Source organism: Armigeres subalbatus, chromosome 2 (assembly GCF_024139115.2).
Source record: "Armigeres subalbatus isolate Guangzhou_Male chromosome 2, GZ_Asu_2, whole genome shotgun sequence".
Lineage (NCBI taxonomy): Eukaryota > Metazoa > Arthropoda > Insecta > Diptera > Culicidae > Armigeres > Armigeres subalbatus.
The window spans coordinates 15,029,262-15,055,919 of NC_085140.1; the positions used below are offsets into that span (position 1 = coordinate 15,029,262).

The 26,658-nt window shown below is 44.5% G+C and overlaps 2 protein-coding genes across 2 annotated transcripts; both read right to left on the reverse strand.

The window, feature by feature from the left end:
• Positions 1 to 4,413: 4,413 nt before the first annotated feature.
• On the reverse strand, positions 4,414 to 5,115 carry LOC134217886 (cuticle protein CP14.6-like). Its single transcript, XM_062696717.1, has 2 exons — positions 4,817 to 5,115; positions 4,414 to 4,759 (listed from the first exon to the last, which is right to left on the reverse strand). The coding sequence occupies exons 1-2, from the start codon at positions 4,960 to 4,962 to the stop codon at positions 4,534 to 4,536; spliced, it is 372 nt and encodes a 123-aa protein (XP_062552701.1). The 5' UTR covers positions 4,963 to 5,115; the 3' UTR covers positions 4,414 to 4,533.
• Positions 5,116 to 6,186: 1,071 nt separating this feature from the next.
• LOC134217885 (neuroserpin-like) lies at positions 6,187 to 14,902 on the reverse strand. The gene is made up of 3 exons (XM_062696716.1): positions 14,740 to 14,902; positions 13,709 to 14,683; positions 6,187 to 6,446 (listed from the first exon to the last, which is right to left on the reverse strand). The coding sequence occupies exons 1-3, from the start codon at positions 14,798 to 14,800 to the stop codon at positions 6,313 to 6,315; spliced, it is 1,170 nt and encodes a 389-aa protein (XP_062552700.1). The 5' UTR covers positions 14,801 to 14,902; the 3' UTR covers positions 6,187 to 6,312.
• Positions 14,903 to 26,658: the final 11,756 nt, after the last annotated feature.

Consider the following 26,658-nt stretch of genomic DNA (forward strand, 5'->3'; position numbering starts at 1 on the left):
GTCAGCTGAAGGGGCATTGCACTTCCCCAATTCCATTACTGTCACCTCACTCGCATTAATTCCCTGATCTTTTTACTGCAGCAATGCAGTCTCCACGAACAGCCTAGATGGCCGTGTGGTGTCGGCAGCTGGTTATCTGGCTAAGAATAACATTACGGATTGCCTGTTCCAGTGGTAAAAGTCCACCATACAGGTGACCCCTAATTCTCGGTGTGATGCGGCTTTATGTCTCGTCTTTGACGTTCTGCTTTGGCTACTCTTGTTCAATCTCAACGTGAGTGTGGGGTTATGAATATGTGTTTTTCTTAGTTTTTTTAACAAACTGTTACCTATATGGATTCTTATTAATCACAAAGTTTGTGTTTGTCACCTATATGGATTCGCATTATGCGTTTTTCACCGTGTACTCTGTGTTTTGTCTTTGACGTTCGGCTTCGGCTACACTTGTTTAATCTCAACTTGAGGCTAAATAAGAGTGGGGTTATGAATATGTGCTTTACTTAGTTTTCAACAAATTGTCACCTATATGGATTCGCATTATGCGTTTTTCACAGTGTACTCTGTGTCTCGTCTTTGACGTTCGGCTTTGGCTACTCTTGTTCAATCTCAACGTGAGTGTGGGGTTATGAATATGTGTTTTTCTTAGTTTTTCAACAAACTGTCACCTATATGGATTCGCATTATGCGTTTTTTACAATGTACTTTGTGTCTGTCACCTATATGGATTCGCATTATGCGTTTTTCACAGTGCACTCTGTGTTTCGTCTTTGGCGTTCGTCCATTGTTACGTCCTGAATGTTTTTGTGACCCTAGCTTAATGCGTGTAAGTCTACATAATTGGCTTTCCTATAAATGGTATATCATATGCATTGTGTGACTTATCCAGTATATTTTATGCTTCGCGTTTCATTGCGTTTTACAAAATGCATCGTATGTATGTATTATTAATTGTATCCTCCTTCTCCAGAAACCGGTTCCATTCTCCTTCCCAATTTCACTCTTCCTTTCTCCTTTTCACTTCCTTTTCCGCCAGGTAAATGATGAGAAAGGCCAGTGAAGACGATGGCACAAATCTCCCAAATTGAGGGGAACATGCCTCCTGAGCAGAGGTGGAAATCTGCGAACCTTACTCACAAAACGAGAAGTAGGCACTGCAAAAGACTCGCGAACATTTGTTTTGCCTTTTTCTTGCCTACCTACTACTCGCAGAAAAAACAAAAAAACGAACCTTGAAAAATGTTCGTGAAGCTTCGCGAGTCATTCGGGTTAATTTGCCATTTGCCATTACAGTCATAAAACAACATCGGAGCATGTTTCTCACTGATGTTCGAGCAAGAACACAATTGTTTATTGTTATTGTGTTTATGTCAAGTCAAATTTATCCATTGTATTCGAAGTAATCACAAATACTCGCGACCGTGATTTTGACTCCCGAACAAAACACTGCCCTGCATTTTGTTTTTGCTCTGTCCGTACTCGCGAACAAAGCAAGCGCCAGAAAAATGCAGGCAGTAGGTTCGCGCGAGTGTGGCATTTTTGGTAGGCCCAATTACACTCTTTTTCTACTCGTGAAGCGAGTATTTCCACAACTGCTCCTGAGCCGATATTCTGATACCTGATACCGATATCATTCGCATTAATTCCCTGATCTTTTTACTGCAGCAATGCAAGAACGAACTTTTTCCATCCCATAATCGGTAGGGAGAGCCTTCACTCCGCTACCAATGACAACGGCCTATGGCTAGTAAATTTTGCTGCTGCCAGAGGGATGGCCATCAGTAGCACCTACTTTGCACGAAAGAACATCCGAAAGCATACCTGGAGATACCCCAATTGGTGAAACTTGCAACCAGATAGACCATGTTCTGGTGGATGGGCCCCATTTCTCGGATGTTATCGATGTGCGGACATTCAGGGGTCCGAACATTGACTCTGATCACTACTTCGTTGTCAGTAATAATCGATCACGGTTGTCAACTGTATCGAACGAAAGATCACAGCGAACGATGCGTTACAATATCCAGCGATTGTCGGCGGGAGGAGTATCGGCTGAGTACCACCAGAAGCTCGACGAACGGATAAGTGCAATCAACGTTAGCGACAACATCAACGATCTATGGGAGTCGATCCATGGAGCGGTGAGCACAACAGCACGAGAAGTGGTAGGCACTGCACAGAGGCGACCCAGGACGGGTTGGTTCTATGTGGAGTGTCAGAGAGTGACAGACGAGAAGAACGTTGCCAGAAGCCGGATGTTGGTGTCGGGTACCCGATCGAATAGAGATCGGTACAAGGAAGCAAGAGCAGCCGAAAAACGAACCCACCGCAGGAAGAAAAAAGAGTACGAAGAACAAGTTATTAGTGAGGCGCAGGAAAAAATGGAGCCGGAGGTTTTACGAGTCTGTCAATGGCGTGCGGAGAAAGACAGCGCCATCTCTCGTCATGTGCAACGACCAACAAGGGAATTTGCTGACAGATAAAACTGAAGTGGCTGCCAGGTGGAAGCAACACTTCGAGACTTTGTTGAATGGAGGAAGTGACGGTGCATCGGTGAACAGAATAAATATTAGCGACGATGGACAAGCTGTGGAGTCACCTACACTAGATGAGGTTAAAAAAGCTGTCAAATAGCTGAAAAACAATAAGGCTGCGGGGAAGGACCAGCTCCCGGTTGGACTTCTCAGTCATGGCAGTGAGCAGCTTTATGAAGTTCTGCACCATATTATGTCGAAAATATGGGAAGACGAGGAAATGCCTGCTAGCTGGTTGGACGGCCTCATTTGCCCTCTCTTTAAGAAAGGGCACAGACTGGAGTGCGCCAATTACCGAGGAATAACCCTCCTTAATTCGGCGTACAAAATTATGTCCCGTATTCTGTTCAACAGATTGAGGCCGCTCCTTCGTCGGCGAATACCAAGGAGGTTTTCGTGAGGGCCGATCAACGACGGATCAAATGTTTACCCTGAGACAAATCCTTGATAAATTCCGGGAGTACAACTTGCAGACACATCATCTGTTTATTCTCATCTGGGATTTGCGGACGATATCGATATTATCAGAATTGATCGCCGTGCCGTGGAAGAGGCTTTTGTGCTATTTAAGAGGGAGACAGCGATTGGACTCACGATCAATACCAGCAAAACGAAGTACTTGGTCGCTGGCAATCAACGTGGGTTCATTAGTGGTGGTGGTAGCGAAATAGTGCTGGATGGTGAAAAATTTGAAGTGGTAGAAGAATTTGTGTATCTTGGAACATTAGTGACGTGCGATAATGATGTTACCCGCGAGGTGAAAAGGCGTATTGCAGCTGCAAATAGAGCTTATTACGGACTTCGTAACCAGCTTAAGTCCCGTGGTCTGCAAACGAAAACAAAACTCGCGCTGTATACTACTCTGATTCTTTCGGTGGCTTTATACGGCCATGAGACATGGACGTTAAAGGAGGCTGATCGGAGAGCTCTCGGAGTGTTTGAACGTAAGGTGCTGCGGACAATACTCGGCGGTAAACAGGAGAACGGTATCTGGCGGCGTCGCATGAATCACGAATTGTACCAGGTGTATAAAGGGCTGGATATTATTAAGCTTATACAATACGGCAGACTACGGTGGGCTGGTCACGTTGTTCGTATGCCGGAAGAACGTCAAGCGAAGATAATATTTAGTAGAGAACCCGGAAGAGGCCGCAGGCTTCGTGGAAGGCCGCGTACACGATGGCTTTTTGCAGTTGAAGAGGACCTGAGGGCGCTCAATGTTCAGGGCGACTGGAAGCGATTGGCCCAGGATCGAGTCCAGTGGAGAAGGATACTCCATTCGGCGTATGTTCATTGAAGAGCTGTAGCCCATCAAGTATCAAGTAAGAACGAATATGCTGATTTCAACAATTTCAGTGCTTTAAAGCTGATATCCAGCGTTCTGATATTGTTAAATTCACTTTCCGGCATTCTGTGTATTTGTAACTAACCTGGACCTATTTTATTACTACCAAGGTTTACCTGGATTCTCCGTACTTCCTTTCCTGTAGTCTGTAGTCTGTTATATTACGTCATAGTTTCCTCTCGTCGAGTGTTAGTATTGAGCTTTAAAATGTTAATATTAAGTTCATTTGAATTAAAATTGGAAGGTCCTACGGTTGGACCTGAGGGTGGTCATCCTGCCCACACTTGAATTCGTTAGATTTTATTGGAAAAGACCTGAAATAAGTATCAGAAAATCCTAAAATGTTTCTTGACAGAAAAACTCGAAAAAATAACACCGATTTACGCAGCAGCCGCCATCGTTTTTTAACTGAGGGCGCGAAACGCTCAGGGCCCAGGATCGAGTCAAGTACAGAAGGATACTCCATTCGACGTAGGCTCATCGAGGAGAAGTTGTAGGCCATCAAGTAAGTATGCAGAACAAAACATATAACACCAGTTGAGCTTTATTCCATTAAAAAATATATATGTATATGTTTCAAAGATACTATTGTGCGAGCTAAATTATTATAATAAAATTTAGTCAATCCAACTTGCATGTATCACTGGTCCAAACGATCTACGTCCTCACCGGAGCATCCTGTCCAGGTTGGATTCCCCCGACGGTGCCAGTTCCCGTCTTCGGTAGGAACCCATTCTCGTCGGCTCGGTAGTTGACCCAATAGGTCTGCCCATCGGGAGCCACGAATGTATAAGCCCCCTCCACCGCTAGGATTTTCGCACCTTCGCTACCATCCTTTGGCGTACCAACTTCTGAGAAGATCTGCTTATTGCTCTGTTCGTACCTAAAAGATAGATAGTTCTAGTTGAATACAAGCAAGCAATACCTGAAATGCACTTACGTAAATTGATAGCCTGCTTCATTGTTGTTTGTTGAGTTATACCTCAACAGCTCGATACCACTTGCATCCGGAGCCTGTCGTAACTGAGGGGCGCCCAAAACGGCGCCCATCAGTGACACGAAACAGATAACTGCAGCTCTAACCATTTTGCTCTTCTAAAACCTAATCGTAGATTTTGAGTTTTTGGCTGTGAATGTAGCTTCCCAGTTGCGGGTGGGTCACATTTATACCATCTGAACGACCTTTGGGCATCAATGAATGTTCAATTAACGTCTTCGATGCTTGTTATATTCAATCGTGAATGATCGTACTCGACTCTAGAAGTGCTGACATGAGCTCACCCACAAGCATCTCCATCACATCATTGCAATTTGATCATATTACTACGCTAATCGTTGGGGAAATATTTGCATTGAACCAAGCTGTCAGCTCTTCGGTAGCCACTCAAGAACATCAAGCTTGGCCAAGGACATTAATATTTTATCAGGTGTTTGTCATTAGATCATTCCCGCTTATTAAGGCGGACTTTCAACGGACAACTTTAGAATTCTTCTCCCCCTTGCAGCGCAAAACTAAACATACAATTGGGCTGTTTACACCTGTTTATGGATTCCCACCGGCCAACCCCTTCGTTACTTCGAGTACGGGAAGTAACTCCATGCTCATGCTTCCGACTCTCGTTCCACCTGGGTGGTTTGAGACTCTTTTTTGCCTTCTGATGAATGACGGCTTGGTCAGCATTGTCTTGACGCCACCACTTTACGGTGGATTATTTGTTCTATTCAACTGGTCAGATATGTTCGAGCTGTAATAATGTTGCTCAAATGTTCAGAAAGATCGTAGATAAAATAATAATCAAACTCAATGAAAAAGAGGACATATTATTTTTATAAAATTGCCCTTTTCAAAGTAATGCCCCACGTTACCAATCTTGAATTCCGCTCTTCATTACGTTTCTATCAAATATAAGCATTTCCACTAAACTTTCATTTTAACCAGGAAAAATAAAGCAAATGCCATCCTGTGTGCTCAATGTTGCCCTAATTCATGAATTTTACAATTTGCATTTACACTACGCTGCTATTGTATGATGTCAAGTGGAACCAGCGAACATGTGTCTTCCAGCTGATCGTCATGTGCAGCGCCGGTCGCAGGGTAGTTGCTCGCTGGGAATCAAATTTCTCCCGCTTTTTGACGGAGACGACACACCTTTCCGCATTGGTGTCGGTCGAAACATAGACGGGCATTTAGAAAGGGCGGAAAAGTTATTCACACATCAATTGGGATGAGCAGCAAAGCCGCCGTCGGTTGCCAGTGCACTTGCTTCGTGGGAAACTTTTGCGAAGGAAAAATTTAAACTCATCGTCATGAAAAAACAAAGAGGAAAGTCGATTGGCTTTATTCAACATTCTTAAACTAACTGTTTAGCATAATTTAAGTTGCAACCGAAAGGCCACATGTTGCATTAGCAGAGTGTAGCCTCGCCAACGGTTCTCCTATTGCGGCTGCTCGAAAACGGAATAGTGTCCGATGAAGATGATATCCTTGGTCGAGCGTTTCCTGATCAAATAGAGGAACGGTCGGTCAACGTAGAAGTTCGGGTAGCCAGCTCGACCGACGGCTTGAGTTTCTGCAAAGGAATAGATGAGGAACGTTAATATGCATGAACGTAACGATAGAAGCGGGATTAATGTTAATATGGTGAGATTTTTTGGTGAGAATCTAACTGGTCAATATTTGATTTGACTGTCTAAAATCAGGAGAGCATGCAGTGGACGTTATTTTGTCCGATGTTAGTTTCGTTGCGATGACACCAATCAACGCACGTTGTAACGAATCCGAATCATATTTATCCGATTTTACGCAGGCACAGTAAGAACAATAACTCACATTATAAATGTAAAGTTCTGAAATTATGAATAAACCGAATAGGAGAAGTTAACTAACTAATTAGGAAGAGTTAACTAATAAGTGTTATTACATGGTCAGTTAATACATGGGGCTTGCCTAGGATGTGGTGGGGTTTGACAGTGGGCCCTGTTTAACCTCTATAAAAAGCTGCATGTATCCGCAAGTAGGCCTCACCAAAGCGACCGTGTGCCGCTCAAAGCGCACAAACCCAAGTCCTGGTGTTAGGTGGGACGCTAAACAGCCCTGACACGACGGCCCTCCGACGAGACAGGAGGTTTGCGCAGGCCCAATAAGCCGCCTGGAAAACCAAACATTACGAACAATATAAGAGATAATGCTACTTGATGTAATCGGCAAAGACCTAGGCGACGAATAAAGGATCACGATTGGAAGCTTGGAACATGGAATTGCAAGTCGCTAGGTTTCGCAGGTTGCGACAGGATGATCTACGATGAATTACATCCCGCAACTTCGACGTCGTGGCGCTGCAGGAGATTTGCTGGACAAGACAGAAAGTGTTGAAAAGCGGGCATCGAGCGGCTACCTTCTACCAAAGCTGTGGCACCACCAGCGAGCTGGGAACCGGCTTCATAGTGCTGGGTAAGATGCGCCAACGCGTGATTGGGTGGCAGCCAATCAACGCAAGGATGTGCAAGCTGAGGATTAAAGGCCGTTTTTTCAACTATAGCATCATCAACGTGCACTGCCCACACGAAGGGAGACCCGACGACGAGAAAGAAGCGTTCTATGCATAGCTGGAGCAGACATACGATGGATGCCCACTGCGTGACATCAAAATCGTCATCGGTGACATGAACGCACAGGTAGGAAGGGAGGAAATGTATATACCGGTCATCGGACCGGATAGTCTGCACACCGTATCGAATGACAACGGCCAACGATGCATAAACTTCGCAGCCTCCCGCGGAATGGTAATCCGAAGCACCTTCTTTCCCCGCAAAAATATCCACAAGGCCACATGGAGATCACCTAACCAAGAAACGGAAAACCAAATCGACCACGTTCTAATCGACGGTAAATTCTTCTCCGACATCACGAACGTACGCACTTGCCGCAGTGCGAATATTTAATCCGACCACTACCTCGTACTACCTCGACCACTAACACGCGTCGAAGTCGGACGCCGCGGCTTAACATTGGGCGGCTACAAGACGGTAGACTAGCCCAAGAATACGCGCAGCTAGGTGCAGCGCCTCTTGAAGATGGCTGGAGAGATATTCGATCCGCCATTGGTAGCACCGCAACCGCTGCACTTGGCACGGTGCTCCCGGATCAGAGATACGACTGGTATGACGGCAAATGTGAGCAGTTAGTGTAAGAGAAGAATGCAGCATGGGCGAGATTGCTGCAACACCGCCCGAGGGCGAACGAGGCACGAAACAAACAGGCGCGGAACAGACAAAACTCGATTTTCCGGAGAAAAAAGCGCCAGCAGGAAGATCAAGACCGTGAAGAGACGAAGCAACTGTACCGCGCTAATAACACACGAAAGATCTATGAGAAGTTAAACCGTTCACGTAAGGGCCACGTGCCACAGCATGATATGTGCAAGGACATAAACGGGAACCTTCTTACGAACGAGCGTGAGGTGATCCAAAGGTGGCGGCAGCACTACGAAGAACACCTGAATGGCGACGAATGGCAGACGAAGATGGCGGTATGGTGATGGACCTGGGAGAACGCGCGCAGGACATACTTTTACCGGCTCCGGATCTCCAGGAAATCCAGGAGGAGATTGGCCGGCTGAAGAACAACAAAGCACCTGGGGTTGACCAACTACCAGGAGAGCTATTTAAACACGGTGGTGAGGCACTGGCTAGAGCGCTTTACTGGGTCATTACCAATATTTGGGAGGAGGAAGTTTTGCCGCAGGAGTGGATGGAAGGTGTCGCTCGTCGGTTAGCCTTCGGGGAGCCGGGATAGAAGAAAGGTTCACTTCGTCGATCACTGGAACACGATTCCTCTACGGATGGGCCTTGGTTGATGCTTTCCATCGGATTTCCAAGAACTCCGCGCGTTTCCGGCTGCCCTTCGTAGTAGCCCGATGTTTTTCGCCACAGTTGGCGCACTTTGGATCGGCCACCTCCATTTTGTCGCACTCATCCGTCGGGTGCAATTCGCCACACTTGATGCAGCGCACGGCCATGTGACAATTCTGGGTGCCCGAAGTTGACACATTTAGTGCACTGCGTCACGTCACGGTGCACGGGCCGGTATCGCTCCCAGCTCACGACGGTGTAGTTTATTACTCCAATCAGCTTCAGGTCCTTGAAGGAGATGGAGCCATGCATGTCCACTGCTTTCAAGCTCGGCGATAAGCTCTTCCACCTTCAAATCGTGAAGCCCTCGCAGCAAAGCCTTGAGCGGCTTCGTGCCGGGGAGGTCATGAGTGTAAAACTTGTGGCCTCGAGGCGTTGCTCGTTCAGTTTTTCAAAAGGTTTTTTGTTCGTTCGTTCGTTTTCGCCTCGTCTCCCGGACCTATAATGGAGGACGCAGTGGTCATCTCAGTCACTGGCAAGATGTCAAAGCACGCCACTAGTCTCGTCATTGCCACTTGATGACGCATGATGTGCTGTGATTGTGCACTTTTGACGACTAACGAAGGGGTGGGGCTAATGAGCTTACTTACTTGGATTGAAGAAAGCTGCTTACCCGGGCGCGTGAGCCGTTTTGTTTGAGATTCCGCGCGAAGGGATTCTAGCTTCCATCGGCGTCGGAGAGCGATCCCACCATCGTCATCGGTGGTGATCGTCTACGTGGTTGCTAGAGAACTTTGATTTCAGCCGTTGGCGTGGATGTCAATCATCGCAGCCTGGGCACTGTTGTCCTTCTGACATCAGCTAGAGTGAGTGGGTGCGACCAACGGGACCATCGTCCATAATCCCTAATCCCAAGGCGTTAAGCGACCCGTGCCGAGGGGATGCATGGCCAGGGGGGTGAAATAATGAGCTAGGCCTTTTACGGAGCCTGTGGGGTACCTGGGCACCCTCCACAGTAATTGTCCCTAACCGCATCATGCTGGGGTCTGGCGTGGTGGACCTCTTTTCCCGAGAAACTCGTGGGACCAAAATGGAAAACCAAGTCAATTCTTCAATTAGTGGTAGTGTAGGCGACAACCCCTTCGCAAGAGGTGGGTTGTTCAGGTCTCCACGTAGGAGGCCAGAGGCAATAGTCGGCAGCTCGATGCACCGCGCCAGCGTGGGTCACTTAACCTTCTCCATGGCTACGCCGGTAGAGGTTAAAGACGGCCCATGGCTTGTGAAGGCGATGAACCGCAAACGCGATGGGCTTTCGGCCTTCGAGGTGGCGACGGAACAGCTGGACGCCATCATCGACTTTGCGTCATCGAAGTATAATATCAGTAAGGACCTCAAGAGGAGCTTGCTGAAACTTCGAAAGTCGATGTTGGACGCCAAGCTGAGGAGGACGGTCGGGACGGCCAAGTGTAAACCCGTGAAATCCGTGGAGTCGAGGTCTACCCAGGCTGAGGCCCAAGGATTCGCGGACTCGGGCAAGGTCGAATCGACCGAGGGCGTCCCAGCGAAGACGGTGGTGCCAAACTCTTCCCAGACTGAGGCTCAAGTATTCGCGGGCACGTCGGAGGTGACTGCTCCAACGGAGCAGACACAAAAACGAGGGAGACAGTCTACAGGGAATGAGCTCCCTGGGGGCCGCTCCAAAACGCGGAGGGTTACTACCCCGAACAAGGGTAGTGGGGCTGGGATGCTGAACCCCGGCCAGGTACCTCCAAAACCGGGGGAGGAAGGACCTGGAAAGGTCCGTCCACCCAGGAATGACGGTGGTAAGGGGTTACGGCAGGCTGAGAGCTCTCAGCCGCACCAGACCAGGGAAATAGAGGGAGGTGACGCCTCCTGGACCCTGGTCAAGAACAAGAGGAAACCGAAGACGTGAAGGAACGAAAAGAAGGCCCAGGCGAATGAGGGTAGAAAGAAGTCTAGGATAGGCGCCAATCACTCCAAAGGCGATGCCCTAGTCATCAAAACGGACGAGGCTAAGTACTCGGACGTCTTGAAGGCGATGAGGAGTGTCGTCAAACTCGGTGAACTCGGCGCCGACGTACGTCGAATAAGACGTACCCGGATGGGCAAGATGATCCTCGACCTGAAGCGGGGCGTCTCGCAAAAGGGCGCCGCCTACAACACCCAACCGGCGGTTGTTAGATTTTCTAACAATTCTGAATAAGAATCTAACAAAAACTGTATAAGAACTGGGCATATGCGAAATTGTTAGATTCTTATGCGAAAAATGTAAGCTATGTAAATATTGTTAGAAAAGCTTACAAAATTGTTAGATTATTATACAATACTTGTATAAGAACCTAACATTTTCGCATATGCCCAGTTCTTATACAGGTTTTGGTAGATTCTTATACAGAATTGTTAGAAAATCTAACATCCGCCGGTTGGGTGAAGAAGTTGGCGGGGGAAGTCAGAGGCGAGACGGTCAAGGTAAGGTCACTCACGATGGTGGTGAATCTAAGGGTTAAAGACCTGGACGAGATCACCGAAGTCGAAGAGCTCGTCACGGCACTGCGGCGACAGTGTGAAGTGGAGACGCCCACCCCAGCCGTTCGGCTACGGAAAGGTCCAGCAGGGACGCAGGTAGCATTGGTTCGGCTATCTGCAGCGGACGCCTCCAAGGTAGTCAAGTTAGGGAGCGTCAAGGTGGGATGGTCGGTATGCCCTGTGGGCATATACGAGCAACCCGAAGTTTGCTTCAAGTGGCTGGAACCGGGGCACAAGCAATGGGACTGCAAAGGTCCTGACAGAAGCAATCTCTGCCGACGCTGCGGACTGGAGGGACATAAGGCACAATGCTGCACGAACCCTCCCAATTGTTTGATTTGTTCCAGCAAAGCTGTGAACAGCAAGCACCCCATGGGGGGTACGATGTGCCCGGCGTTTAAGCGTGCTGCAAAATCACAGTGCAGGTAACGCAGCTGGCTTGCTCGGCCTCGCCCGAGTGTTTGGTGTGCGCAGGTTTAGAGGAAACGGCGGAACACGTGTTGTTCGTGTGCCCACGTTTTCGCGCAATGCGTGACCACATGCTTGCCATATGTGGTCTGGACACTACCCCGAACAACGTAGTTCGGAGGATGTCTTCTTCTTCTTCTTCTTATTGGCATTACATCCCCACACTGGGACAGAGCCGCCTCGCAGCTTAGTGTTCATTAAGCACTTCCACAGTTATTAACTGCGAGGTTTCTAAGCCAGGTTACCATTTTTGCATTCATATATCATGAGGCTAGCACGATGATACTTTTATGCCCAGGGAAGTCAAGACAATTTCCAATCCGAAAATTGCCTAGACCGGCACCGGGAATCGAACCCAGCCACCCTCAGCATGGTCTTGCTTTGTAGCCGCGCGTCTTACCGCACGGCTAAGGAGGGCCCCATAGCTCGGAGGATGTGTAAAGATGAAGTTGGCTGGAACGCCGTTTTATCGGCTATCGCCCAAATTGTCTCGGAGCTACACAGAAGGTGGCGCGTGGACTCAAAGATGGCTAGTTCAGGTGCAAATAAGAGGTGGTCCAAGGGATCGGAGTCGGCTTCATGGGTCATACCGGCGGTCATGCTCTGTGGTCGAACTCGATCCTTTTATCGAACAAGTGGCCGCGCGAAGAACAACATTGTATCGTCGCTTTCGCGGCGTCGGTCAACCGGGCGAGTTCCGAGCCCGAGGACGGAAAGGGGTCCTCGTCAAGGCTGGGGCAGGCGTAGGCACCGCGTCGGCAAGTCCCTCTGTGTGCTGGCGAATAGGCTCCGTCGCAGAAAGGTCAATTTGGGGTGCACGCGGCATCATCATTCTTGATACCAGTCGTGCAGAGGGAAGCAGGTGCGAAGTCGACCCTTCCCCTCTTCCGAGGACATAGGGCGTGGTAAGGCCACCTGGAAAGCCGGCAACGCGCTACCATGGCGTTCTTCAAAAAAAAGCGAGTTACGATGTTCGGTGCTGCAAGGACACGCAACTAACCTCGATGGTGCGTTGTGCACTGGCCCCCTTTTGAAGCATTATTTTCTGGTTGTACCGAAGGGACTATGGGCTTGGCTGCAATGGAAACGGTTTAGCGGGTCGGGGATGTAGTCCTGCCTCCCTCGGTGATCCCCAACCCCGCACTTCCTGGTCAACCCAGGATGTCTGTTGAGCAGATTCCCCCTCCATTGCTTAGGAAGAAAAAAAAACACACATCACCTCGGTTCGTCGAGCTGAGTCGATCGGTATATAACACTATGGATCTTCGGGCCTTTTTTTAAGTAATCATGTAGCCTTTCAGTACAACGTTGTTGTACATTCCTACGACCCACTTCCCCTTTCAGAGATACATAATCTTTAAATATTCCATGACATACTTTCCATTAATTGTTATTCAAAAGAGTTCTCGCTTAACTTTTCAAAAGGACCTAAATAACATTTTTTTCGTGAATTAATTTGAGTACTGCAATCAAAAACTTTCATGTTGTTCTGTTGATCGCGCTATTCAAATTAATTCATAAAAAAAATGTTACTTAGGTCCTTTTGAAAAGTTAAGCGAGGGTTCTACTAAAAAAAATATTCAATATTTTTTCCGCTGGCTAACATGTAGAAAGAGTATACGAATCGTCGATATTGATTTGATATGCAGTAGCTTATTTCATAGGATCCACATGTTCGATTGAAAACGAAGTGCGTACACACTTAAATCATTTCACAGATTTCGGTGAATTTTGCTTCAATTCACCGAAATCTCAACAGCAGAACTGTTCGGTAATTATTTCACCGAATTTTCTGCGATTTTTCCTTTGTTCAACTGTCAGAATTACCGAAAATCTGTAAAATTATTCACCGAACAGTTCTGCTTTTGAGATTTCGGTGAAATTTCACAGAAATCTGTGATTATTTTTAAGTGTGTACTCTTGCTCCACTCTACTCTATTATATAAAACTGTTCGATATAACTCACCGGTAGCAGCAGCCCCTTCCGTACCACTTTCGTCGACCTTTATGAACGCAGTTTGTCTAACTTCCCCGATGCGAGACTTATCCCTCACTAACAAATCCAAATCCAGCTCCTCAAACAAGGCAGTCAATCCCATATCCTTCAACAAATCCTGTGCGTCAGTTTTCCTTCGCATCGTAAACTTGGGCATGGCCAGTTGTATTCGTTCTTCATTCAAACGCTCGTTGATTCTCTCGTAAAAGTTAATATCCATATTACGAACTACATTTTCCAATGTCGATTTCTTCATCGGCAATACAACCACCATCGACAGGTCCGTCCCTTCCTCGTAAAGCAATTCAACCGCTTGACACCCATGTTCGTGAAGGTTTGCATAGAGCAGTTGTTCTTGTTTGAACATCATATCCACCTGGTGATCGCCGTTTACGAAGTGAAACGGCACTGATTCTGTATCGGATGGATTGAACGGCACTGCCCAGGAAGCGTTCAACGCAACCACGTTCAACAGCATCAGGTCGTTGTCCACGCGCACATCATCAGCCTGCATGAATTCTTTGATCATTCCATTTGTCGCTTGGTCAACCCACTCGTTAACAGCAGCGGCAACCTTAGCCTGATCGTGAAAATCCGCTGTTTCAATTTCCGCCCCAAAGGTGTCTTTAAACAGTGGTTCGACTTGTGGTTTGAGCTTAGCGTTAACGTGATATACTTTGGAGACCACTTTGAGGGTCGAAGACCCTGCACTGCCTTGCTCATTCAATGCCTGTAGGAAACCGCGAAGGTTGGATGTCGCACGGTCCTTATCAGCCGGCAAGTAGAGATGCTGTTGCATTGCCGGTGATACTTTGCTTCCTGCCAGCGGGTAGAACATAGTCAAAGATGACTGAATCGAAATGGGTGAGAGAACTACATTTTCCGCTGGGACATAAGCACGTTTGAAGAAATCTAACGTGAAGCTGGTTGACGAGGTTGTAAACTCTGAAAATTATCACTGATTCATGGAAAACTCAAGCAAAGTTATTTAATGGGCCAACCTGTTAATTCGGCAGAAATACTCCCGGCTACGAACAAAGCGATATATAATAACCAACTCATTTTTCTACAGCACCACGGAAAACTTAGGACTGAACAGCTTTGATAACTAAAATGAACTGCCAACTGTCAAGAAAGATTAGGAAAGTTCTAATCACTTCTGATGATTTTTATTTGGTTTCTCCACAGCACTGATTGCAGCCATTCGAAGGCTATAGAGAAGGAACATCTGTATTATTGTTCAAAGTAGCATTATCAGTGTTGCATCAAGGTTTGTCATAATATTTAATTTGCATCAGGGCAAAACCAAGCAATGGCAAGCAAAACTGAGGAATGGAGCAGTTTATGCAGAAATACGTTACCGTCATCGGGGGTGGCAATGGGTCAAATGGGGGTCAGAATGTTCAATATTTCAACAACCTTTAAATGCTTGTGGAATAGATTGGATGTATCTGAGAGTGAGAAATCCAAAAAAGAGATCTTTTTGAATGAAATTTTTATCCGACCTATAGACTGCTGGTGAGAGCGAAGACCCATTGTCACCCCCAATGACGGTAATCTCCAATGTCCTATAGAAAAATAATAAGACTGTCCCCCGTTAGTAAGACCGGCAATTGAAGACAAATAAATTGCTTTCAGCCTCAGTGTGAACAGCTTTATGTAGGTTTAATAAAAAAAATCTTGGTAGACCAGAAACTAAAATTAAATTAACATTACTTTACATTAAATGATCCATTTTTTTGAAATTGGAACCTTTGGACGTAGACATTCTTAAACTAGTATTCTAACTCTCATCTACAATCTTAGATCGGTTTACAAGCATCGGATGTGTTAAATGACTTTCCAAAAGCATAGTAAAATACACATTTTATCTTTGCTGCCTGTCATTATTTGTGTAGTGAATCCGTTAGGAATACCCAGAGCTGTGGTCTTTTCCGTGAAATCAGTTCCAGAATTATGATAAATCTGGAAAATCGAAATCATGCGAGTTTGAGTGACAATCAAAATCATTTTGCATGTCAAACCACATTGTACTCTCGTGCTTTGCGGTTCTGTATTTTCTTTGCTGAAGGAAGTTATTAGGACTACCCAATGCTACTTTAATATAAACATCTCAGTGCTATTTACACCCATTGATCCCGTTACAATCGTTTTACGCTGGACCCATTTGCCGAAGTTAAATTCCGACAAACGGTAAAAAAAAAGGCAACACATTCTATTGCATATAACAATAAAGAATGATCCATAAAAAAATGAAAAACAATCCATAAATAACACCTAATTGTTTCGTAAAACGCTACCATAAATTCATAGGATAGTTCGAAAACCCTTATAAATAATAATTTTAAGATCCATAACTAAGCTAAAATTTAGCAGATAATTGGATAATATGTACCATTAATCATTATCAAGAAACACAATATCATTCCTGGTATATTCCCATGAACGTATGGCAATTGATCCATAATTCTTTGGAAAATGATCCATAAAAAACTATATTTTCTAGACCAACATTTGAAAAGGACGTAACAGCCAAAATGAATTCCTTCTTTTTTTCATCTACATATGTAGATTTATATGTGGACAAAGAATCACGAGGAATGAATTTTGGCTATTACCTCCTTTTCAAATGTTGGTCTAGTTTTGATCCATAAAACCTCAAATTTGCGGAATTTTTATCGTGATTATGATCCATAATGTTGGTCATTTGATCCATAATTTTGTTCAAATGACCCATAATTTTGGTGATATGGTCCATAAACTTGGTCATATGATACATGATTTTTAAAAAAATGTGGATCAATTAATATAATGTTATTGGTCTTCTTTCTAAACGTTAGGGATCAAATGTTTTAAACTATGGATCATATTACTGAAATTATGGATCACAATTACGATAAAAAAATCCGCAAATTTGAGGTTTTATGGATCAAAATATAGTTTTTTATGCATACTTTCCAAAGAATTATCGATCAATTGCCTTACGTTCATGGGAATATACCAGGAATGATATTGTGTTTCTTGATAATGTTTAATGGTATTCCGTGTATGGTAGAACATCGAAAATTTGTTCTCAATAAAATGAAATATCAGCAGTTATCAGACGTCGCAACTCATTTCTGATTAGTGCGCATGATAGTACATCCATGCGTGCATGATGCGCACTATTAATGAAATATTTCACATTGTAGCAACTCGCGTCGCAGCGCGAGTGCTCAATCGCGCGGTCCGGTTTGGTGGCGGCCCGACAATACATATTTTCCAATTAACTGCTAAATTTTAGCTTAGTTATGGATCTTAAAATTATTCTTTATGTGGGTTCCCAAACTATTTAATGGATTTATGGTAGCGTTCTATGGAACATTCCAATGTTATTTACGGATCGTTTTTCCTACAAAGCAAGGGCCGTCGAAAAAAAAAAGATGGAAGCTGGAGACTTCAGATATTGCGCCAATTATTGTTATTTGACAGAGCACATTTAAGAACTACAGCGCGCTTGCGACGCGTGGTGCCCACCTCCGGCTCAGCCAGTGAGTATGATCTTTTTAACTTTTGTGATATTTTTAACTGACTTGTGATATTTTGTGCGTAAATGAAAACATAAATTATGTTTTTCTTTTTCTATATCTCTAAAAACCAACCTATGCATGCATGTATACATGCTCTGAGGGTACTTCGGACAAAAATGCGTAATGGTGGATGTTGCATTATACTTGCAAAAAATATTAACTTCAGGACTGACCTTGAAATGTGAAACAACAAATACTCTTTTTATTTCGTCTTTTTCGTTCATATGACGTTACTACCGATATTCTGTTCATCATATGTGTTATACGTTTGTGTTACCGTGAGATTTTACAATCGCTGTTAAAAAGCCCAATTCGATTACGCCCATTTGAAGAAAGTCCATCAATGAATATAGTGGAAACTGATGTTTAAACATAAGCCTTTTGACTGAATCATAACTTCTACTTCGTAATTTTCCAGAGCTAGTTCTAGCTAGAGCTAGTGTGAACGATGGATGGTTCTCCCAGCAGCTGATGCAACTCGTGGTTCATTCGCCTCCTCCACGTACCGTCCGCCATCTGCACCTCACCATAGATGGTACGCAGCACTTTCCTTTCGAAAACTCCGAGTGCGCGTTGGTCCTCCACGAGCATCGTCCAGGTCTCGTGTCCGTAGAGGACTACCGGTCTAATGAGCGTTTTGTAGATAGTCAGTTTGGTACGGCGGCGAACTCTATTCGATCGGAGCGTCTTGCGGAGTCCAAAGTATGTACGATTTCCCGCCACTATACGTCTCCGAATTTCTTTTCCAATTTCGTTTATTTGGTAGGCTCAGGCGTGTATAACACTTTACGGAGCCATTGTTCTTGTGATATATACAATCAATATCATTTTATTATACGGTTAGTAAGAGGGGTAGAAGCCAGCGTACTCGTGGTAACTCGAGGTTAGTTTACAATGTTTAAGGATGGACGGGGCTTAGGATTTGGGATCAGGAAATTTCAGCTTCTCATCCGGGCATTTGGCGTCAGTGACGATGTGGCGTGTCGTCGTGCTCGAGGAATGGTTCGACTGGGAGCATCTTCCGGATGGCAAGAGATATGGAGCTCTACGGAACAGAAAGGCAGAGACAGAACAAAAAACTTTAAAGAAAGAAAAAACAAAATGTTAGATTTTTATGTCAGAAGCACAAAGAAAACTATAAATGGCCTGCATATAGACAACATCACGATCTCCCAAAACACCGCGAACTTCCCTGAAGGGTTGTTTACCTCGGGCCACAAGGGTATCCAATAATTGCTCTCTGGAGGCGTCATTTTCCGAGCAGGACCAAACTACGTGATCGATGTCATCATAATCGGCTCCGCACCTACATAAGTTGCTATCGACAAGGTTTATTCTGTACAGATGTGCGTTTAGTGAATAGTGATTGGACATAAGCCTCGACATCGTGCGAATGAAGCCTCGACTCAAGTCCTCACCTCTGAACCACGCTCGCCCAGAAACTTTTGGAACTATGGAAAATAGCCACCGTCCAAGTTCGTTGTGTGTCCAATTTCTTTGCCAACTTTGAAGAGTACTCTGACGGACTAATGGGAAAAACTCGTTGCTCGAGTATTGTCTATCATAAACCTCACCTTCCTGTGCGCCCACCTTTGCCAGCGAGTCTGCCTTCTCATTGCCGTAGATTGAGCAGTGAGATGGGACCCAAACAAAGGTAATCTTGAATGATCTTTCGACCAAAACACGCATCTGCTCTCTTATGTTTGTAAGAAAGTAAGATGCGTGCTTAACAGGTTTCATCGACCGGAGTGCCTCGATAGAACTAAGACTATCCGAGAAGATGAAATAATGGTCTACAAGCGATTGGAAATTATCCCCAAAGCGAAGTTAATTGCTGCCAGCTCAGCAACATAAACCGAACACGGTTCCTGAAGTTTTCGGAAGGTGGTTGAAGTTACATTGAAAACACCGAAGCCAGTGGAACCGTTAATGCGAGAACCATCAGTGAAACATCTGTTGTTGCAATTGACATGTTCATATTTTTCAGAAAAATGGAGGGAATAGAAATATTTCGAAGATGATCTGGTATTCCTTGAATAGCATGTTTCATGGACAGATCGTATTCAATTGAGGAACTGTCGTTGGTGAAGTGAACTCGAGGTGGATTATAACACGGAAGACAAAGATCTGAAGAAATGTAGTTGAGATAGACTCTAAGGAATCTTGAACGACAAGTTAGTTCAAGCATATTATCGAAGTTATCTAGAACAAGTGTGTTACTTGTTCCACATTTGATGAGTATTCTAAGTGAGAGCTCCCAGTAACGGTGCTTTAAAGGAGTGACTCCAGCAAGCACCTCCAGGCTCATGTTATGCGTTGAATGCATGCAGCCAAGGGCAATACGCAAACAACGATACTGAATTCGTTCCAATTTGATCAGGTGGCAATCAGCTGCTGAGAGGAAGCAGAAAGAGCCATACTCTAAAACAGAGAGAATAGTCGTTCTATAGAGTTTGATGAGGTCTTCCGGGTGAGCACCCCACCAGGTTCCGGAGATAGAACGTAGAAAATGGATCCTTTTCCGGCATTTTTGTATCAAATACTCAAAATGGAGTTTCCAAGTACATTTAGAATCAAACACGACCCCAAGGTATTTAGAAGATAAAGATTGGTTGATGTCATCATTCAACAGTTTTAGTTTCAGTTGAGCTGGGTACCGCTTCCTAGTAAACACAACCAACTGAGTTTTTTGCGGTGAAAACTCGATCCCTAGATGTCTGGCCCAAACAGTCAGATTATCCAGGGTACTTTGCAATGGTCCTTGCAAGACAGCTGCACTTGGACCTCTTAGAGAGACCACGGCATCATCTGCAAGTTGTCTGAGCGTGCATTGTCCTTCCAAACAATTGTCAATATCTTTAACATAGAAATTATAAAGCAAGGGACTTAAACATGATCCTTGGGGAAGGCCCATGTAGCTATTTCTGGAAGTTGTCAGAGTGCCGAGTGTGAAGTTCATTTGTTTTCTGACAACAAATTATACAAGAAATTGTTCAAAATAACGGGTAATCCACTACTGTGCAGATTGTCTGACAGTACTTCTATGGAAACTGAATCAAAAGCGCCCTTAATATCCAAGAATACTGAAGCCAATTGCTCCTTGTGCGCAAAGGTCAGCTGAATATCTGAAGAGAGCAACGCTAGACAATCGTTTGTTCCTTTACCTTTTCGAAATCCAAACTGAGTATTTGAGAGTAATGCATTTTGTTCGACCCAATGGTCGACTCTTGAAAGGATCATTTTCTCCAATAATTTTCTCATGCATGATAGCATGGCAATCGGTCGGTATGAATTGTGATTAGACGCTGGTTTCCCAGGCTTTTGAATAGCTATTACTTTGACCTGTCGCCATTCAGGTGGCACAATGTTGTACTCCATGAAACAGTTGTACAGGTCAAGTAATCGTCTTTTTGCGATATCTGGGAGGTTTTTAAGAAGATTGAATTTGATGTTATCGCATCCCGGAGCAGAGTTATTCGATGAAAGAAGAGACATAGAAAGTTCCAGCATTGTGAATGGTCCACCCAAAGAACCGGGATCAGTGACTGACTCTCGAAATAGCGGTTCTGCTGGTACGGAATCTGGGCAGACCTTTTTTGCGAAGTTGAATATCCATCGATTGGAGTATTCTTCACTCTCATTGGTGGAAATGCGGTTCCGCATGTTGCGAGCCGTTTTCCAAAGTGTTGTCATTGAGGTTTCTCGTGATAGTCCCTCGACAAATCGTCGCCAGTAGCTACGTTTTTTGCCTTGAGAAGATTTTTGAGTTTTCTTTCGAGCCTCAAATACTCTTCAAAGCTCTGACCTTCCGTGTTTACGGAAGGCCTTGAAAACATCAGATTTCTCAGAATACAACTTAGTACATTCATCATCCCATCCAGGAGTGGCTGGTCTTCTTATGACAGATGTACTTGGAACGCGTCGTTTCTGAGCTTCTAGTGCGCTTTTTGAATCAACTCAATAAGGAATCGATATTCATCCAAAGGTGGAAGAGTATCAGTTGATTCAATACCAATTTTACCGCCGATGCAAATTTTGCCAGTCAATGTTCTTCGTGAGATCGAAAGGAACATTAACTGGCTCAGATTGTTGATAGCCACTCTTAATTGTGGTGACTATCGGCATATGGTCACTACCATGGGGATCTTGAATTACCTTCCACGTGCAATCTAATGATAGTGAATTTGAACATAAAGACAGATCAATACGGCTTTGTTGACCATTTGGTCCTATTCGAGTTACTTCACCAGTGTTCAAAATATTCAAATTGAAATCGTCACACAAATCATAGAAAATAGGCGCTCTATAATCGTCATACGTTTCGCCCCATCCAATACCATGTGCGTTCATATCCCCCAATATCAATACTGGAGATGATAGGAGGGAGACTGCGCTCCAAAAATGTCGACGATTAATAGAGGCATTTGGAGGAATGTACACTGAAGCTATGCAAAGATCTTTATTCTTCACATTTACTTGGCATGCGACGATTTCTAAGCCGGGAACAGTCGGAATGGGAATTCTGTAGAAGGAGTAGCATTTTGATCCCAAAAGAACGCCACCATAATGATCATTCCGATCTTGGCGAATAATATTAAAATCGTGGAAGTTGATTTCATCTTCAGAAGAAAGCCATGTTTCACAGAGTGCAAATACATCACAATCGGAATTGCGAATCAAAAACTTGAACACGTCTAATTTATTTTTCAGACTATGACAGTTCCACTGCAGCACAGTGATTGTATCTTGGGTATTGGCCGTATTATCCATCGAAAGATACAATTCCTGCAAGAAGGGGCCATGAAACAGTCAATTGCTTCAGATAACTTTCCACTGTTGGTATAAAAAGGTCAATGATAGGCCTCAATGAATTCGGAATCTATATATATAAAAACCAATCTATGTATGTATGTTCGCTAACTACTTCTGAACCACTTGGCCGATTTCAACCAAATTTGGTACAGACATTCTCTATCCTCAGAGGAAGTTAACAAAGGGGTGGGATGGTCATGTAGAAAAGGGGAGGGTGGTGGGAGGGTTTTGTTCAGAAACCGAACAATTCTGTGTCACTTTCAACTCCCTGGACCGATTTCAACCAAATTTGGTACAGACATTCTCTATCCTCAGAGGAAGTTAACAAAGGGTGGGATGGTCATGTAGAAAAGGGGAGGGTGGTGGGAGGGTTTTGTTCAGAAAACGAACAATTCTGTGTAACTTTCAACTCCCAGGACCGATTTCAACCAAATTTTGTACACATATTCACTACGAGGAGGTAATCATATGGGAGGGATTTGGGAAAGGGGAGGGGTCTGGAGGAGGGGTTTTGTTTAGAAAACGGGCAATTCAAAGTAAATCATGAACCCCTGTACCGATTTCAACCAAATTTGGTACACACATTCTACATCATAAGGAAAAGATAACAAAGGGATGGGATGGTCATTGGAAAAAGGGAGGGTATAGGGAGGTGTTGTCTTTGGAAAACGAGCAACTCAGTGTAACTCCCAACCCCAGGACCGATTTCAATCAAATTTTGTACACATATTCACTATGAGGAGCCGATCGTACGGGAGGGAAATTTGGATAAGGGGGTAGGGGTCTGAAGGGAGGGTATTGTTCAGAAAACGGGCAATTTAGTGTAACTTCTGAACCCCTGTACCGATTTCAACCAAATTTGGTACACACATTTTCTATCCCTAGGAGAAGATAACAAAGGGGGTGAAATGGCCGTTGAGAAAAGAGGAAGGGTAAAGGAAAGCGGTTGTCTTTAGAAAACGGGCAATTCAGTGTAACTCCTGACCCCAGGACCAATTCTAAGCAGATTAAATGATTAAATCATTCAACTCTATGATTAAAGATTATGATTAATGAATTATAATTTTTGAAAATGATGACTGATAATGATTAATGATTAAATTCATTTTGACAATAATTAACGATTATGAATAATAGATGAAAAACCGTTGGATTATGATTAACGATTACCGATCGTGATTAAATGTTGACACACTATGTGTCTGGTTCCTGATTAACGATCGATATGATTAATGATTGATGATTATGAATGATCAAATTGCACAGTGATCCATACTCGAGTAACCTTTATTCCAAATTTTAAAAGGTATGATAATTATATGATAACTAGTTGACCCGGCAGACGTTGTCCTGCATAGTAGGCGAGAATGTGCATTCCGAACTGCCCATGCAAAGTTCGCAAAGGAATCACAATTTTAGTTTTTCACGATTTGCTCAACTTTACTCGTAATTTTCGCATTAGGAAATATCATATAAACCCGTCGGAAACTATAACGAATGTTTCTGCTGAAGGAATGAAAAAAATCCATCCAGCCGTATTCGAGTTATGCGGATACGAACACAGACCATTTCATTTTTATATATAAGATGATTCAAGATTAATAAATAAAAGCAAGGTATGCAATGATCCAATGTTCCAGCATAACTTCTGTACCCCTTGCCCGATTTCAACCAAATTTGGAACAAACATTCTTTTTCTTAAGAAGGCGAAGATGACAGGGATCGATAAACTCAACACTTCATCGAAATCATGGTTTGCCCAGAGAAAAGCAATGATTAAAGTGTTTCCTTCTGGACGGTAAATGTGATCATTTCTTTAAAAATAGACGTTTTTCCGGAATAAGGCATCGGTGTATGTTTTTCCTTCTTTAGAAATAGACGTTTGCCCGGAATAAAGCGATTTTGGGTTTGATCCCATTTTCAAAATCAGTCAATGTTTTCAAATGTAATCTACCTTCTTTTAATCAAATGATGAAATATCAATAAGAAAACACAATTATCCTTTTGACCTATTCCAATTCCGATGGTGAAAAAAACTGCGAATTAAACTGGCAACTCCGAGCAAGGCCGGGTACATAAAGCTAGTATTAAATAAATTCAAAAAACGGTCCACAAGGTCCTTAAAGGAGATCAATCCTCGCTTGGACGGAATACTTTTACTAGAAGTGCGAATTACTTTTTTTCTTTCGTTGATTCTCCTAGCCGGATGTTTCTTCGAAACATCGGATTTTGGCAATGGCGGGAATGTCTTACTGCAACTAGGATCAAAAGAAGCAGTAGGAACAGGTTGCTTCGGGATTTTAAATAAACCCCCATTACCTTCAGATTTTGCCAAGCTTTTATGGATGATTTTTGTTCTCTTGCGGCGTGATTCCGGGGAAGACGGTTGCTTCCTCTTTTCGGGCACGTGTACCTCCGCAGGATCATCCATATCGGCTGCGTCAGAGTCCAATTCATCAATGGATATGGAATCATAATAATCACTTACACGAACGGTGGCTGAAATAGCAGTCGATGCAGTGGCTGTGGCGGATGTGTCTTGCGACTTAACCATTTCCGCATACGACTGCTTGGAGCGCTGTACCAACGAGCGCTTCACTTTTTGGGTGCGCTTTTTGTACACCGGGCATTCCTGCAAACCATGGGGAGGATTCGAACCACAATAAGCACATTTTGTTGCCTGTTGCTGGCAGGACTCCTCCCGATGCCTTTCAGAACATTTGCCACAACGTGGTTTGTTGTCACAAAACTCGGCAGTGTGACCAAGTTGTTTGCAATTGGTACAATTAAATACCCTTGGCACAAAAAGACGCACCGGAAATAGCATGTTTTCAATATCAACATATTTTGGGAGCATCGAACCGGCGAACGTCACCCGAAGCGAACCTGACTTGGAATATACCTTCTTTCCATCTACCGTGGCTGCTGAATGCAATTCCTTGCAGTCCAGAATATCCACGGTAGACTCCATTGCATTCTTTAGGCGGCCTTTTCCCGCAAGTACATCCTTGCAAGTCAGGCTCGCTGCGTTGATCACACCTTCAATTTCGACCTCCCGCGAGGGGACATAAACCATATATTCAACATTGTACGCCCTGTCGCCAGCAATTTCATTCGCCACCTGGTATGTAGGTGCGGTGATGCGTAGTTTGTTCCTGTTGATCTGGCTAAAATCAAGCTTCGGAAAACGACGCGTCAAATCTCGTTTAATGCCGAGAAAATCTAGGCTTTTTACTTTCTGCCGAAAGTAAACAACCCAAGGCCCAGGCGAAGCCGCATGGTACAATCGAGTGCGTCCTCCATCTTTAGCAGGCACACTGCCTTCTCCAGTCTCCGCCTCCATTCTCACCCCGCAAGGTGGAAGGATAATTTTGCTTATACTAACTTAAAACTAATAGCAAATTAGAAAAAAAAAACTTTAAAAAACTAATTTGATTAATTCTAAGCAGTCCCACTCTGTATCAAACAGAAGGGAGAACAATAAAAAGTTTTGCCACTTATCTGCCCCTGCTGCTGTAGGTAGCAGCAGTAACAATAGCCTGCTTCACTGGCGTCGCCAGAAGCAGCTACTTCACTCGCCGACAGCGATCGCCTTGGATCCGTAGGTAGGAGCACAACACAATAGCCTTTTCACTACCGAACACAATCCGCGATGAGACACAGCACACACGTCTGGCTCGTTCGAACTATCGGCACGGAATGTCTCCGAATTTCTCTGCTGGTATCATTTTCGGCAGTCACCAGTGAGCCCAAGTACACAAATTCTTCTACCACCTCGATTTCACCACCGATGCCAACTCGCGGTGGGTGGCTCACATTATCTTCTCTTGAACCTCTTCCTATCATGTACTTCGTCTTCGACGTGTTGATGACTAGTCCGATTCGCTTGGCTTCTCTCTTCAGTCTGATGTAGGCTTCCTCCATCTTCTCAAAGTTACGTGCCATAATATCTATGTCGTCGGCGCAGCCAAATAGCTGGACGGACTTATTGAAAATTGTACCACTCGTGTTAATCCCTGCTCTTCGTATTACCCCTTCCAAAGCGATGTTGAATAGCAGACACGAAAGACCATCTTCTTGCCGTAACCCCCTGCGGGTTTCGAAGGGACTCGAGAATGCCCCTGAAACTCGAACTACGCACATCACCCGATCCATCGTCGCTTTGATCAACCGTGTCAGTTTATCCGAAAATCCGTTTTCGTGCATTAGCTGCTATAGCTTGTCCCGATCAATTGTATCATATGCGGCTTTGAAGTCGATGAATAGATGATGTGTGGGTACGTTTTATTCGCGGCACTTCTGCAGTACTTGGCAAATGGCGAACACCTGGTCCGTGGAAGAGCGTTCGCCTACAAAACCCGCCTGGTACTGCCCCACGAACTCCCTTGCAATTGGTGTTAGTCGACGGCATAAAATTTGGGAGAGTACCTTGTAGGCGGCGTTCAGCAATGTGATTGCGCGGTAGTTGCTACAATCCAGCTTATCGCCCTTTTTGTAGATGGGACACACGACATCTTCCATCCACTCCTGCGGCAAAAC

Coding starts and splice junctions, on each gene's coding strand:
- LOC134217886 (XM_062696717.1), bottom strand. CDS start 4,962: ATGGTTAGAGCTGCAGTTATCTGTTTCGTGTCACTGATGGGCGCCGTT. Junction 4,760..4,816: donor GAAGCAGGCTATCAATTTAC/GTAAGTGCATTT, acceptor TCTATCTTTTAG/GTACGAACAGAGCAATAAGC.
- LOC134217885 (XM_062696716.1), bottom strand. CDS start 14,800: ATGAGTTGGTTATTATATATCGCTTTGTTCGTAGCCGGGAGTATTTCT. Junction 14,684..14,739: donor TATTTCTGCCGAATTAACAG/GTTGGCCCATTA, acceptor GATAATTTTCAG/AGTTTACAACCTCGTCAACC. Junction 6,447..13,708: donor GGAAGGGGCTGCTGCTACCG/GTGAGTTATATC, acceptor ATTCCTTTGCAG/AAACTCAAGCCGTCGGTCGA.